Here is a 15966-nt window from a genome sequence, read left to right as displayed (position 1 = left end):
ATATAACTCAGTTGGTAGAATGCATGCACAAGGCACCCTAGCACCACAAAAAGGAGGGGAAAAAAAAAAAACTTGACTAAAATAGTGTGGTTGGGACCCTAACTGAATAACTATTCCAGCAAAGTATAGTGGCCCACGCCTATAATCCCAATGACTGGAGAGGCTGAGGCAGGAGGATCATAAGTTTGAAGGAAAGCCTGGGCAATGTAGTAACCCTGTCTCAAAAAAAAAAAAAAAAAAAAAAAGCTCAGTGATACAGCAGCCCTGGGTTGAGTCCCAGTATGGGGGTTATGGGATAGGGGAGGGGACTACTATTCAAGGTTCAGGACTGTAGCATTCATTATCAAGTTAGAGAAACTCAAAGGAATAGCCAAGGAGCTGCAGGAAAAGAGTCGGCTAAGTAAATCTTTTTTTTTTTTCTGTTAATTTTTTTTAGTTGTAGATGGACCTAATACCTTTATTTTATTTATTTTATTTTTGTATGTGTTGCTGAGGACCAAATCCAGTGCCACACACAGGCTAGGCAAGCGCTTTGCCACTGAGCCACAGTCCTGGTCCCAGATAAGTAAATCTTTCTGGGTCTTTCATGGCTTTGAGAAACTATGGAAAGAAACAGTAGTGTCAGTCTATTTGGGCTGCTATATAATACACAGCAAAAATTGGACAGATGCTTTCTGCCCCAAGGGGGTCCCTCCCTGTAGCAGCAGAACAAGTGCTCCTCCAGCACCACAGTACGCAGTACCCATGGCTATCTGCGAGGAGGTGAGCATGTTGGGCTTTGAGGAGTTCAATCAGGCTGTGGAACAGCACCTCGGCAAGACTATTTTGCCTACTTTACAGGTTCTAAGGACACCGAAGGGAAAAGCTGGTGTCCCAAATGTGTGCAGGCAGAACCAGTCATTTGAGAGGGGCTGAAGCATATTAGTGTAGAATATGTGTTCATCCACTGCCAAGTAGGAGAAAAAATCTTATGGAAAGATCAAAATAATGACTTAAGAAAACAACTGAAAGTAACTGCAGTGCCTACACTACTTAAATGTGGAACCTTCAAAAACTGGTATAATCTTGAGTATTTTCAGGCCAACCTTGTGGTGATGCTGTTCTCTGAAGATTAAAATTTAATGATGGCAATTGTGTTTTGATTTCCTAGTTTGGTCTAGTATAAAAGAAACTACATATTTGAATTCATTGTAGCAATAAGTATATGATAATGTGAAAATTAGCCATGTCTAAACAATAAAGAATGCTTTTAAAAAAAAAAAAAATTGGACAGCCTATAAACAATGTTAAGTTACTCCTCACTGACAGATTCTCTATCTGGTGAGGGCTTTTTGGTTTATACAGTTCTCCTAGTTATGTACTTACATAGCAGTTCTTTGAGGCCAATTTTATAAGGGCACTTACCTCACTCATTGAGGGCTTTCTCATCATAATCAATTCCCAAATGCCTCTCCTCTTAATACCTTGCTGTTGGTTAAATAGGTTTCAACTCATGGATTTTGGATAGATACATTCAGAACACAGCAAATAGGTTACCTAAAACAGGATAGAAGGGGCTAAGCCGCTCGCCTAGCATGTGTGAGGCCCTGGGTTTGATCCTCAGCACCACATAAAAATAAAGATGTTGTGTCCACCGAACACTAAAAAATAAATATTAAAAAATTCTCTTAAAAAAAAAAAAAAAAAAAAGAGGGCAGAAGGTGGCATCTAGGAGGGGTCAGGGAAGGGATGGGTATGGATCACAGGGGCCTTGCCAAGCCTGGACAAAGACTGCCTCAAGGCAACACAGCTGACATGTGGTAGTGATGTGAACAGGAGTAGCCAAAGCCTCTACAGAAGGAAGTTCTAACATTTCATACATCATAGGCAATTCCAATCATAAATTCTAGAAAATGAAAATCTAGTAACAGAAAGTGGTTGTCTAGTTTACTAGGATTCTCCAGAGAAACAAAACCAATAGGAGATGATATATGCGTAGAGAGATACATTTTTGGAATTGGCTCACACAAATAGAGATCAAGTTGTCCAATAACCTGACCTGCCACCTGTAAGCTGGAGAACCAGGAAAGCCAGTTGTGTAATTGGATCTGAGTTCAAAGGACCGAGAACTGAGAGCTGATGGTGTATATGGTAGAGCAGGAGAAAATGGATATCCCAGGAAAATTCACCCTCTGCCTTTCCATTCCACTCAGGACCTTAATAGATGAGATCATGCCCACCCACATTAGTGAGAGTCATCTTTATTCAATAGGCCAATTGAAATGCTAATCTCTTCTGGAAACACCCTCAGAAATATATCCAGAAATAACATTTACCAGTTTCCTGGGCATCCCCCTTAGCTCAGTCAAATTGACACACACGGGCTGGGGATGTGGCTCAAGCGGTAGCGCGCTCGCCTGGCATGCGTGCGGCCCGGGTTCGATCCTCAGCACCACATACAAGCAAAGATGTTGTGTTTGCTGAAAACTAACAAATAAATATTAAAAAATTCTCTCTCTCTCTCTTTAAAAACAAAAAAAAACAAATTGACACACACAAAAAATAACCATTGCACCTGGGATAGAGTTGAAGGGAGGTTAAGATTACAGAGTTACAAAGAAATTTTGAATGTTTATCATCCTCATCATTATGATGGTTTTATTGGTAGATACATGCATCAAAACACACCAGATTGTACAATTTAAAAATGTGCAGTTTAGGGCTGGGGCTCAGTGGTAGCCCACTTGCCTGGCATGTGTGAGGAACTGGGTTTGGTTCTCAGCACCACATATAAATAAAATAAAGGTCTATCAACAACAAATGTGCAGTTTAGGACTGGGGCTGAAGCTCAGTGGTACAGCCTTGCACATGTGAGGCACTGCATTCAAACCTCAGCACCACATAAAAATAAAGAGATTGTGTCCATCTACAACTAAAAAAATATTTTTTTTTAAAAAAAAATGCAGTTTATCAGGGCATGGTTGTGCACACCTATAATCCCAGCATCTGGGGAGGCTGAGATAGGAGGATTGGGAGTTCAAAGCCAGCCTCAGCAAAAATGAGGTGTTAAGCAACTCAATGATAAATAAAATATTAAAAAAATAGGGCTGGGGATGTGGCTCAGTGGTTGAGTGTCCCTGAGTTAAATCCCCAGTATCCCCCACAAGATAAATAAAAATGTGCAGTTTAGAGGAAATCAATCACTCTTCAATAAAATTATAAAAGAAAAAATATAAAAAGATCTTTTTAAAAAAAAATCCACACAATATTAGCCCCAGTTTCAAATGCCAAACATAAAGGATGTCTAGATGCAGAGTTAGGTACCTAAAAAGGAGTATTAATTACCATACCAGAGCAGCTCATCTCTAAGCCTTGGTTTTTGCCATAGAAGAGGTTAAACATAGACTCCAACTTTTCTCCAAACTACTAACCAGAAAATGTTTTATGTATCCTGTCTTTTATGAAAAATTGAGTCATCGTTACCAGAACCTTCTGTATTAATGAGGTTTCTCCAAAAAAATAGAAACAATAGTTTTTATGTACATAGATTTTTTATAAGCAAATGGCTCACATGATTATGGATGATAGCAAGTCCCAACTTTGCAGGGTGACTCATTAGCTAGAGACCTTGGCAAGAGCTGATGTTGAAGTCTGAAGGCCAGCTGCTGGCAGAATTCCTTCTTGCTCAGGAAGGAGGTCAGTCTTTGTTCTATTCAGGCCTTGAATGTGTATTGCCACCCACGTTATGAAGGGCAATCTGCTATACTGATTTAAATGTTAATCTCAGCCAAAAAACATTCAAAAATATCCAGAATTACTGGAGCGAATATCTTGGTACCATGGTCCCATAAGGTTGAGACAAAGTTAACTATCACATCTCAACACATACTCTCCCTTTTAAGGAAGGCTATGAGATTTAGCTTATTTGTAAACCAGTTATCTACCTCTGACATGTGTCTGTTCCACCTTTGCCTATTATTCAGACTCTTGGGCCACAGGTATAGCTCCAGAACAGGTACTATTCCTTTTCCTTCTCTATTCAAGTTTAGCTCTTAGATCAACTAATGGATCCAGGACTACAGCTCTTCCTCTAGATAGGAAGCAGATACATTTTCCTTTAGTTGTTTCATTCGTTTGAAAACATTTATGAAACAATATATCCAGAACAACAGGACTGGTGCTTTAGACACACAGCTAGGTAACTATTGGTTATTATTAAGTGTTCCTGATCTCACAGAATTGTCAGCTAAATGGGGGTTTAGTTAATGCTCTGGTTTTAAGAAACAGTAAACAATTATACTTTTTTTTTTTAAATGCATGTAATCCTAGCAACTTGAAAGGCTGAGGCAGTAAGATCATAAGTTCAAGGCCAGCCTCAACAATTTAGCAAGACCCTACTCCAAATAAAAAATAAAAAGAGCTAGGGATGCAATTCATGATAAAGCACCCTAGGGTTCAACAAGATTTGTCAGGCATCAAACACTTCAGTAATATTATGGATCTCTCTATTCCAACTTTAAAATATGGCCAAAACACTTCACAAAGCTTTCACACAATAGTGATTTAATTAAGCTGTTACTCCATTTTCTGTTCAATTTTGTTGTACCTGTCATTCAGCGGGAATAATTTAGCAAAACCAAGCTTGGTTTGAAAAAATTAAAAACTGAGACGCGACACTTTATAAATACAGACTAGTCAATACAGACCACCAATAGTTAGTTTGCTTTTTTTCCCCCCAGGCGGTCTTAATTCATACTTAATTCTTTCCAACTATTTCAGGGTTAAATCTTTAAAAACACTATAGTTTTTAAATAATTATTAACATGTTGGACACAGTAGCACATGCCTATAATCCCAGCAAATTCAGAGGTCGAAGCAGAAGCAAAAGATTGCAAGTTCAAAGCCAGACCAGACAATTTAGCAAGACCCTGTCTCAAAGTAAAATTAAAAAGGGCCAGGGGTAGTAGCTGAGAGGCAGCACACTCCTGGATTCACTCCTTAGTACAATACAACAACAACAACAAAAAAAAAAAACTCTCACAGATAAATCACGAACAGATGGGTTTATTTCAGCAGTTAAGTTTGAAACTCTTGCCTTAAGCAAGGGTCCTACAGTGATTATATATCAGGAATTTCCTACACTGTCAAATATATAAAAGTTCCTTTTGCACTTTCTTCAACACTGATCAACAAGCAGATTCAGTCCATTTACTTTGATTCTATTTACTGAGTTAACCCAAGCTTCTTCTTCAGAGACTCTGGCATCTCAGGTGGAGGAGGGCGAGGGAGCCTGAAGTAGACCTTCACAGAGTCATAGATGAACCACTGTAGTGCAGTAAGAGTACCAATCATGATGATACGGGCAAAGAGTCCCTTCCACACACCTGGTTCAAACAGGAAATATGAATAAAAAAAAAGCAATATACCCAAGTGTTGTTCTTTCTCTAATCAAGGGGAAAAAAATTCACCTTACCTTTAAATCCAAGTCTCTGAAGGACTTGAGATGCACTGCTACCTTTCTCTTTATTCAGCACAGACACTACAGAATCAGCAGGGTGAGAAACAATTGCACAAAAGACTCCAGCTGAAAAAAAAAGTCAAGATAAATGATTCAATATGGATCAGTTAAAAAAAATTCAAGTCATAGTCAGCCTCCCTTTTCCATGCCTCTGAGAATAAACTTTTATTTATTTATTTTATTTAGAAAACCAGATTTTAGCTGGACATGGTGGCATAGGCCTATAGTCCCACTAATCGGGAGGCTGAGGAAGGAAGTTCTCTTTAACCTAGGAGTTCAAGACATCGGCAACATAGTGAGACCTCATTATTAAAAAAAAAAAAAAAAGGAGAAAGAGATAAAGAATTCAGGTGAGACTGGTGAGATTATAAAGCAGTCTATTCTATGTAAAACTGAACAATTCTTTCAGTTTTTATTATTCAGATTTTAGTCAATACTTCCCTCTTTATTAAAAATTTGTTGTGGGCTGGCATTGTGGCTCAGCGGTAGAGCACTCGCCTCGCATGTGTGAGACCCTGGGTTCGATCTTCAGCACCACATAAAAATAAGTGAAATAAAGGTATTGTGTCCAACTACAACTAAAAAATAAATATCTTAAAAAAAAAAAATCTGTTGTCGCTGGGGATGTGGCTCAAGTGGTAGCGCGCTTGCCTGGCATGCGTGCAGCCCAGGTTCAATCCTCAGCACCACATACAAAGATGTTGTGTCCGCCGATAACTAAAAAATAAATATTAAAATTCTGTCTCTTAAAAAAAAAAAAACTGTTGTAATCATGGCAACTTATCAAGATCCCATATCTCAAAATAAAAAATGAAAACGGATGGAATGTGACCCAGTGGTAAAGCACCCCTGGGTTTAATCCCAGGTACCCAAAAAACAGTTTTTGATAAATTTTTTTGTAAAATGGTGCAGATCAATACATATATTCCCAAGCCTAACTATAAAACAATCCTTTTAGATTAGTTAGAAAGTACTTATGAATCCAAAAGGACATATAAAATGTTATGGGAAAATGGGCACAATGGTGCATGCCTATAATCCCAGGCTGAAGCAGGAGGATCATGATTACAAAGCCAGCCTCAGCAACTTGAGGAGGTCCTAAGCAACTCAGTGAGACCCTATCTCTGAAAAAGGGCTGGGGATGTGCCTCAATGATTAAGTGCCCCTGGTTTCAATCCTGTACCAAAAAAAAAAAAAAAAAAAAACATTATGGGAAGATAAAACTGCTTTGTAACCTTTGGAATACTTTTTCCCCACAAAAAAGGTCAATAATGAAAACAATTATTAGCCCCTAATTTCACAGAAAAATGTGTTCCAAATAACTCGTACCTATGTAACCTGCCACAAACGTTACAACCAGCTGTTCTGCCTTTGTACATTCACTTCGGGGCTTAGGAACCACAAACTTGTACAATGCTTCAACAGTCCGTTCAAAGCAGGCAAACTTCATCATGGTGTATGGTATCTGTCTCATCCAGAGAGGAGCAACTCCCTTGTAGAATCTAGGAAATTAGGAGACTTATTTATACATTTGCGTATGTTAATCTAGCTGATATTTTCATCATTAACTTAAGTGTCCGCACACCAATCGAGTCCTGATAGTAAAAAATGACAGCATAACTGCATGCCATTTCTATCAGAACCTTAGACTAGCATGCAGGTATATTGATCTCACATGCCAATGACTCAAGCACCTTTGACTATACAACCAAAAAAGTTGCCGGATGTTCTTTGACTGGAAACTACAAGAAACAAGAAGTTTACAAGTAGAACTCAGCTCAAGACTCATCCACAAAGGTGGATCTAAGGAAGCATGTTGTGGCCTGACTACAGGCAAATTCTTAACTATGAATGGATCACATGAGTTCTAACAAGTTCTCTCAAAAGCAAATAGTAAATATTTGGGCCAAACAGTAAATGTTTGGGCTTAATTCAGGGCTCAAACCATGTACTAACAGAACTTTTGCCCCTAGAATTTAGGTTCTAGACATGGGTAAAGAAGACATTAAGGACTCGTGTTGTGGCTCAGCAGTAGAGCGCTCGCCTCACATGTGCAGGATGCTGGGTTCAATCCTCAGCACCACATAAAAATAAATAAGTGAAAATATAGGTATTGGTCCAACTAAAAAAAAAAAATTAAATATTAAAAAAAAAGATGATAACATTAAATAACATAATAGAGACAGTAAGTCTGCTGGGCTTAATGCTAAGCAATGAAAGTATTTTTAGTCAAGTGTTTACATACGCTTTTAAGCCTTCTTCCTTATACATTTTGGGAGCCGCATCCCTCAAAGTGTTGGCATAACCTGGTTGGGTTTGAATCCGAACTTTAGTAGCTTCCATAGGAGCCAGGGCAATGTCAGCAAAGAATTCAGCACTGGCAGAAGCAGCCAAATACAGTGATGTACGCCAGAGATAGGCGTTCTCCTAAAAAACAAAACATAAGGAGGCATGTAAATTGATGGAGCATTGGCTATTTTCAATTTAAGTGATAATTTCAGACCTTTGTATTTATCACAGTCCCTAGATAACACACAATATGAGACTTAATATATGTTGTATCTTATAAGTTGTAACTTCATGAACCAAATGTGAACCTTTTTTGAATATCTGGTTGCAAGGTATAGTTAGCCCTACACAAAGGAATCCCAGAATCCTCCTTTTTAAAGAAGTGAACCTCAATCCAAATTATTTAGAAAGCAACACTGCAAAAGGGAAAGAGCACTGAAATTTTATGAAATGCTTTTGTTTCTCATCCTGTCTCTGCTAAAACAGCCTATGACTTGAAATAGATTGCTTACTCTTTGGAGGACCATTTCTTCAGTTGTAAAATAAGTTGAGTCAACCAAAAGCTAAGAAATTATTTAAGACTTTCAGTTTAAAAGTTAAATCACGTACCTCACCAAGCATATTGCTATACAAGACTTTGAAGACTTCATAAAAGCCAAACTTGCAAAGCCCTTGCATAGAGTAGCCAATGAAAGTTGGAGCCCATCCTTTAGCCAAACCACGAACACCATCTTCCTTAAGTGTAACTGAGAATCCATTAAATATGCCTTTGTACTTCTGGGGGTCCACCTTTACGTAAAAGAAGGAAAAAAAAATTAAATGCAACAAAGATCTAACACTTCTCATAAATATATAATTTTTTCCCTTTTGGTTCTAAAATAAAATTTCAGTAACTACACAAGGTAAATAGAGTTCTAGCACACTATCAGGTTAATATCTATGTCTTTTATAAATGGAAACTTTTTATACATTAAGCTGAGTCATAAATCTTGGAGGGATAGTTAATAAGAGGGTAAAACTCCAACAACAACAACAAAAAAAAAAACTGATGGTTTCTTACCATCTAATTCCCATTATTACTTTTTTTTTCTTTTTTTTTTTTTTTTGGTACTGGGGATTGAACTCAGGGGCATTCAACCACTCAGCCACATCCCCAGCCTTATTTTGTATTTTATTTAGAGACAGGGTCTCACTGAGTTTCTTATTCTTAGCGCCTCACTTTTGCTGAGGCTGGCTTTGAACTCTCAATCCTCCTGCTTCAGTCTCCCAAGCTATTGGGATTACAGGCATATGCCACCATTCCTGGCATAATTCCCATTATTTTTAAAAAACTAATTTTGAAGCTACTGTCTTAATAATAGGTAAGCCTGTATTCCTGATATGCTAGTCCTCTAAGCAGATTATAAAGTCTTATGAATTAGACAATAAACGATTTTAGAAGATACATCAATGCAATAAGAATCTCTTTGACTTAAGAAATTAAATTCACTTCCAGAGACATTCAATAAGTTTTAGCAAAGGCACATTTCATAACCATTCTGTTAACAAACGGGAAAAAGCTTATCTCACTATTTCTGCCAGTACTACAAGGGCTGGTATACATCACCTTCCTCTCTCTCCTTCCTAATATTTCACCTCCTTTCTCTTTTAGGTAAGTAGACTTCTACTCCTGTTTGGGACAAATAAATTTTTGATGTTTGATTATTTTTGTTTCAATAATCTTAATTAAAATATATTCAAATCTTAAGAAAACATAAACAGATATACAAATAACTAAGTCCACAAACTTTTCATACTAAGATATCAAGATCATTTTTTAAAAATCAGGGGCTGGGGTTGTGGCTTAGTGGTAGAGCGCTTACCTAGCACACGTGAGGCACTGGCTTTGAACTTCAGCACCATATAAAAATAAATAAGGATATTGTGTTCATCTACAACTAAAAAAAATATTTTAAAAAAACCTCACATGAACTCTATGCCTTGGTCTTATCAATATTTAGGGACTTAAAAGTCACTTCACATTAGCATACAAAGACTGATTACCTGCATTGACATGTTAACTGCTTGAAGGGTGATTATTTGGGGCATAAAGAACCAGGGGCCTTGAAAGGCTACTCTAGCCAGAACTGAAAACCAGTAGCAAAGAGTCATTTATCTTGGAGAGTAAATAATCTACCCATGCTTTCTAGAAAAAGGCATTCCATGGATTTAAAACACTAAAAATATAAAGACCACATAGTTAAAAAAAAAAAAAAAAAAAAAAAAAATTAGGGTTTGGTTTCCTATTGAAGCTTCTAGCAAGTTGTAATACCTTCAAATTCTTTTCATTTGGGAAACCCTTGAAGATTACTTAGAATTAAATCACATAGAAAAGATATGCTGAATGTCATCATCTCAATACAAACCTGCATACGACATTTCACTAAATCCAGGGGAACGACAGCAGTGTGTGTCAGCCCACAACTTAAGACCCCACCAAAGCCACACAGTGCATAAAACTTCATGGAGCCATATTCACAACTGTACTCTGTAATAAGATAAGACACACCATGCATTTTAATTAAAAAAGCTCTTTTGTTACTGGTCATCAACTTACCTCCTGGACAGTTAGGTTTCCACACAGCCAGTTAGTAGCTATCTACATCTTACAACAGCCATGCTTCAACAATATTTTAGTCCAGCATGCAAGACAAACCTGCATTCTGCATTTAACCAGATCTAGAGGAACCAATGCTGTATGTGTTGTGCCACAACTAATAATTCCTCCAAGTCCACAAAGGATAAAGAATCTGCCAGATCCATAGTCACAGCTATACTGTTCTGATTGGGGGAAAAAAAAATATCAAGAAAGAACTTCTTTAGAGATGATAAAGGCCATAGTGATGAAAGAAAACTGCTTCCCTGTGAAATAGTACTATCACAGCTAAACAGTTTTGGCCAACATTTAAAATTAAGTGGCTTTCCGTCTATTGCAAATTACAAGAAATCCACTGTCAAAATCAGATCATTTAAAAATTATTAGGATTTTGTGTCTGAAATACTAGTTGTCTCTTATTTTGCCATATTAATTTTTAAAAATCCTCTACATTAATAGATCCCTCAATTAAAATAAACACCAAATAGCAGCTTCAGAATACAAAGGGAAATCAGAAAGAGCACCTGACATGTAACAAGCTTGCGAAAATTTCAAAAGTTTACCCCAGCAACTATCAATTACTAACCCCTCTTAATGAACTCCTACAATATAAGCATACACAATTCCTGCAAATACATGTCATATACTAATGTTAGCTTTAACTTATTACACTGAAAGAGAATGAGAGTGTAAGGACTTTTAATCCACACTAAAGACACAACAGAAGCACATGAATGACTGGGGGTAAAAAACAACTTTCCATTTTACAGGCACAATGGAGGTAACATTCTCAGGACTCCTACAATTCCGTTTTCAGGTTTTCTCTGTATTTACGCTCCACTGGGATTTAAAACACACACAATTAAATTAGAGCTGGGCCCAACCACCCTGAATCCCAAGAGATAAGCCCAAAGGGATGCCCACCAATTATCTCCTCGGTCTACCTGGGGTCATAAGTCACCTTCTCCACCAGTAGCATTAAAACAAAAAAAGATCATTTACCTTGCATTAACTAAACCTTGGGAAATATGAGTTAGGGAAGAATATTTTTAAGAAAATTAAAGGCATATTAAAGAACAGGTGATACAGTTAGACAATAGGTGGGCAGCGATTAGGAAGGAAACTTTACCCAAAGTCTGCTGACCAGGCAGACTCAAAAGAAGAAAACATAAGAAGCTATTGAAGCCTTGTCTGCCCCTTGGGGACAGAGAGGTCACGGAGGGACGCTGGGCCTAGGCCCTTCCACGCCCTTGAGGGAGGGCCAAGGATCCGACACCAGCCTACGGGGCAAAAGGGTAACATCCCAGGGCAAGCAACTGTGGTGCCATACACTGCGGTGCAACGGGCTGGCGCCTTCCCTGTCCTCCAGGCCAGGCCCAGGCCTCAAAGGCAGAGCGGGGCAACAGTGGCCTTGACAACTGCATCGGGGCTGTCTGATCTCACCTTCCACAGCGGCGGCTGCCAGGTTGCGGGAACGTCGGGGAGGGCCTGGGGGCCCGGTGGGGCTGCTGCTAGGCCCCGAGAGGCCATCGTGCACCAGCTGCAGGTGTGGCGCGTTGAAGGGGTTCGCCCGCGCCAGGTGCACCACGGACGAGTACATCTTCCTAAGAGAGGAGGAAGCGGCAGTTAGAGGAAAGGCAAGGAGCCCGTCAATGTCATTGGGACCCAAAGAGGGGCCTTCTTCCTTCCCGCCTCCGCGCCCTTGAGGAGGTCACGGCGCCTTCCCTAAGAGGCCGTGCCCAACCGGGCCTACTGCCAAGCAGCTGCCCCACAGGGGCTCCAGGCTCCGCTCCCAACACCCACCGCGGGGAAGGCCGAACCACACTCACTCCTCAAGATGGCGAACACCCGACCGCTCCCTCGGAAAGGCTGCGGCTCATAGAGGCCGAACGTCCTCCGGGTCCTCAGATCCGTGCCCTTCGCGCGTCGTCAGCATGACGCACTCAGCGCGTCACTGCGGCACGCGTCGCCTATTGGTAGAAAAGAGCGCGGGGGCCCATAGCGTCATCGCGTTCTCCTAGCAACTCTATCCCCGCCCCCGCCCGCCTCGGCCCTTCCGGCCCAGCTTGTGCGCAGGAGGATTCGTACTGCGCAGGCGCGCATTCCGGGCTGGGTCTTTTGAGTTGTGCTTAACTAGGACTCGTGATCTACTCTTTGTCCCTTCACCTTCAGGTGTCTCTCCTTGACTCCAGGAGTTCGGTTCTTTACGTTTGGTTTCCATTATATGGTGATCACCTAAAAAATAAAATAAAATAAAATAAATGCTTGACCGTATATTATTTAGGTGTTGCAGTTGGGACATTACAACTTCTGCCATTCTAGTACTTCCTTTTTTAAAGTTTAATTCACTGACATTAAACATAGGCCTGTCTCATTTTTCATTAGACTAAGGGAGAATATTTTGAAAGGAAATGTGCAGCAGGAACTCTAAAAAGAGACAAAGATAGCTTGTTGCTTTATCACAGGAGTCTACAAAGCATATTAAAATACCCAATAAATGCTTAACACATGGGGGAACAGAACTGTGCTAGAGAGAAAGTGATAGCTGATTTGTGTGTGTGTGTAAAATACATTCATAAAATCTTCATTAGACTCAGTTCAGTAAGAAGGAACCTAGTTTAGTTGAGAGTTTAGTAGGGGCTAAATCTATTCTCTAAAGAGGCCACATCTTTGTTAAAAATCCTGCGAACTGTTTTTGAATGACTATAACATCTCAGTGTGGAGAGAAAGAATATTACAGATTCAGATCCCAAATTGACTGGCTGTTTTTAGTCTCTTATACTACCCATTTACTACCAACCACTGTATCTGGTCTGCCAGCCTCCCCAGTGACTACATTCCAGTATTGTTAAACCTAAGTGTCTTTAGCTTCCTAGGTTCCACTAACTCTAGAGCTAAGAATAACAAGAGATAGGGCTGGGGATATAGCTCAGTTGGTAAGAGTGCTTGCCTCACATGCACAAGGCCCTGGGTTTAGTCCCTAGCCCTTAAAAAAATAAAAGATTACATCTAGCTAAGAATGCTAAAAGATAACATCTAAAACTAATAGAAGAGATTCTCACTTTTCTCTTTGTTGTATGCAGCCAATATAATTGTTCATTTATGACTTTCTTGTTGTCTGTGACTATCAAACTTCATGTAACCACTTCTGCTACAATTTCAGTTATCCTGAATATGTTGCTCAGGGTAACATAAATTTGTGTTCACAGGTCATGTCACTCATATTTGACTCAGATAAACTATTTTCTTATTTCCTTTAAAGCAAAGTTTTTATTCTACAGCAACACCTGTTAGAAATCTTGCCCTTCACATTTTCTTAGCTCTGATACAGTTACATTGGGAATTTACTTCATCTTTACTAAACCTGTTTCTTAAATGTAAGAGAGGGGCAGAGCTGATCTCATTGACTCATTACCTGTACAATTACACAGGCTCTGATGCTTGGTTCAAGATGCCATTTAAAAACTTTTGGGGCTGGGGATATAGCTCAGTTGGTAGAATGCTTGCCTTGCATGCACAAGGCCCTGGGTTCAATCCCCAGTACCAAATAAATAAATAAGTTTTAATAAATTTATGAACAAAGAAGTCTGAACTGGGTGCAGTAGCACATGCCTGTAATCCCAGTGACCAGGGAGCCTGAGAAAGGAGGATCATGAGTTCAAAGCCAGCCTCAGCAAAAGTGAGGCACTAAGCAACTTGGTGAGAACCTGTCCCTAAATAAAATACAAAATAGTGGGGGCTGGGGTTGTGGCTCAGTGGTAGCATCCTCATCTAGCATGAGGCACTGGGTTCAGTCCTCAGCACCACATAAAAATAAAATGAAGTTATTGTTCTATCTACAATTTAAAAATATATATTTTTTAAAAAAATACAAAATAGGGCTGGGGATGTGGTTCAGTGGCCAAGTACCCCTGAGTTCAATCCCTGGTTACCACCCCTGCCCCTGCCCCCCAAATAAAGAACTCTGAATTTTTCATTTTGTATTAGGCCTTGTAAATTTTCTGTTTCTGGATGAAAATAATACATATTGAAGATTTATGAGAATCAGTGAGATAATATCTAACAATCTACAAAACATGCTCTATAAAATCTTAGCTGGGTTGGGGATATAGCTCAGTGATGCAGAAGGCAGGAGGTTCAAGTTATACAAAATTTCTGGCATGGACTGGGGGTATAGCTCAGTTAGTAGAGTGCTTGCCGTACCTGAGCAAGTCCCTGGGTTCAATCCCCAGCACTGAAAAAAAAAAAAAATTAGGCAAGATTTTAAAACTCTCTAATTTCACCTGCTTCAAGAAGGGAGACTGCCACCTAAAATTATAACTGGGGGTACAAATAGGCAGAATCCTAAGTAAGGCCCAATGCAATATATAAAGTTATAAGAATGAGAAAGACAATACACTTAAAGAGTCACAAGCTGGCTGCAATGCCACACACCTGTAATTCCAGTGATTTGGAAGGCGGAGGCAGGAGGATGCCAAGTGTGAGGCTAGGCTCTGCAACTTAGCAAGACCATGCCTCAAAATAAAAAGGACTAGAAATGTAGCTCATGGGGAAAGCACCCCTGGATTCAAACTCGAGTAAAACCCCCTCAAAAGGAGGCACAGATTAAATTTTCATTTACTTCTTTGTCAAAAAGCCTCTCAGAAGAGCCCATTTCCTCAAGTAGGGTGGACTGCTTTTCAACTTGGCTTTACCACTAAGTAGTATGTGATCTCAGTCCATCCAAAGACTTGGCAGAAACCTGACCTGAGTTCTGTCACACATGTAGGATTGGGACATTTAGAAAGTATGTGTAGGATGAAGGTGGGTTTGCCAAGAATATGGTTCTAATTTACAGGCATGCTAATTTATAGTTATCACCAGCATCATCCCGTTCTAGCAACCCTGTCCCACCCCTTCCCATCCTCCATGCCCCACTCCAACACTGCCCTTTCTGCGTAGCAAAAGGCCCAGGAAGAATTCAGGAGTAGAAGGTTCAGGAAGGGAAATAGTGGCAGACAAAGGTGGAAAAGTGCACAAACACCCACTTCTCCAGGGCCCCATACACCAGGAATGAGGAATTTGATCTTATGTAGACAGAAGACATTACTAGAGATTGACATTTAAGTGATTCCCAGGATATAGTAATTACCTTTTTTTTTTACATTTATTTTATTTATTTATATTTATGTGGTGCTGAGGAACGAACCCAGTGCCTCACACATGCTAGGCAAGCACTCTGCCACTGAACCACAACCGCAGCCTAGTAATTACCTTTTTAAAAAATACATACTTGTTTTTTAGTTATAGGTGGACACACAATATCTTTATTTCACTTTTACGTGGTGCTGAAGATCGAACCAGTGTCTCACCCATGTTCGGCAAGCACTCTACCACTGAGCCACAACCCCAGCCTTATAGTAATTACTTTTACTCCTAGTCCCCTTCATTAGCAGCAGACAATATTGTTAAAGTTTTCTGCAAATGTTTCTGCTGGAGTAGTGAGTGCCCTTCACCATGGTCTGCAGGTACACCTGGCCCAGGAGTCAGGGAAGTTAATGGAGAG

The 15966-nt window shown here is 39.7% G+C and overlaps 1 protein-coding gene, 1 long non-coding RNA gene, 1 other non-coding gene and 1 pseudogene across 5 annotated transcripts; 1 reads left to right on the top strand and 3 right to left on the bottom strand.

Moving 5' to 3' along the window:
• The first annotated feature begins 28 nt into the window (after positions 1-28).
• Positions 29-1629, top strand: LOC143398051 (thioredoxin domain-containing protein 17 pseudogene; annotated as a pseudogene).
• Positions 1630-5023: 3394 nt separating this feature from the next.
• Positions 5024-12357, bottom strand: Slc25a3 (solute carrier family 25 member 3). Of its 3 annotated transcripts, none has more exons than XM_076854996.2 (8): positions 12251-12357; positions 11865-12025; positions 10482-10606; positions 8396-8575; positions 7743-7924; positions 6827-6999; positions 5453-5563; positions 5024-5363 (listed from the first exon to the last, which is right to left on the bottom strand). In XM_076854996.2, exons 2-8 carry the CDS (start codon positions 12019-12021, stop codon positions 5203-5205), a joined length of 1089 nt encoding a protein of 362 aa, XP_076711111.1. In that variant the 5' UTR covers positions 12022-12025; positions 12251-12357; the 3' UTR covers positions 5024-5202. The 3 variants fall into 3 exon arrangements, with proteins under 3 accessions (XP_076711111.1, XP_076711112.1, XP_076711113.1); XM_076854997.2 differs by lacking the exon at positions 10482-10606 and adding an exon at positions 10192-10313; XM_076854998.2 differs by lacking the exons at positions 11865-12025; positions 12251-12357 and adding an exon at positions 10192-10313 and having other exon boundaries at positions 10482-10605.
• LOC143398735 (small nucleolar RNA SNORA53) lies at positions 7070-7315 on the bottom strand. Its single transcript, XR_013091331.2, has one exon. It is a non-coding gene; the product is annotated as a small nucleolar RNA SNORA53 (small nucleolar RNA).
• LOC143398052 (uncharacterized) lies at positions 10660-11858 on the bottom strand. Its single transcript, XR_013091239.2, has 2 exons — positions 11551-11858; positions 10660-11261 (listed from the first exon to the last, which is right to left on the bottom strand). It is a non-coding gene; the product is annotated as an uncharacterized LOC143398052 (long non-coding RNA).
• Positions 12358-15966: the final 3609 nt, after the last annotated feature.

This window comes from Callospermophilus lateralis, chromosome 4 (assembly GCF_048772815.1).
Source record: "Callospermophilus lateralis isolate mCalLat2 chromosome 4, mCalLat2.hap1, whole genome shotgun sequence".
Taxonomy (NCBI): domain Eukaryota; kingdom Metazoa; phylum Chordata; class Mammalia; order Rodentia; family Sciuridae; genus Callospermophilus; species Callospermophilus lateralis.
Note: the sequence above shows the minus strand (reverse complement) of the source record. Positions and strands in the feature narration are given on the sequence as shown.

What these genes read in the sequence shown, in the direction of transcription:
- Slc25a3 (XM_076854996.2), bottom strand. Translation starts at nt 12,021, where the DNA reads ATGTACTCGTCCGTGGTGCACCTGGCGCGGGCGAACCCCTTCAACGCG. An exon ending in TGGTTAAATGCAGAATGCAG is followed by an intron (nt 8,576 to 10,481) that starts GTTTGTCTTGCA and finishes TTTTACGTAAAG; the next exon opens with GTGGACCCCCAGAAGTACAA. An exon ending in GTTTGTGGCAGGTTACATAG is followed by an intron (nt 5,564 to 6,826) that starts GTACGAGTTATT and finishes TTTTTTTTTCAG; the next exon opens with CTGGAGTCTTTTGTGCAATT.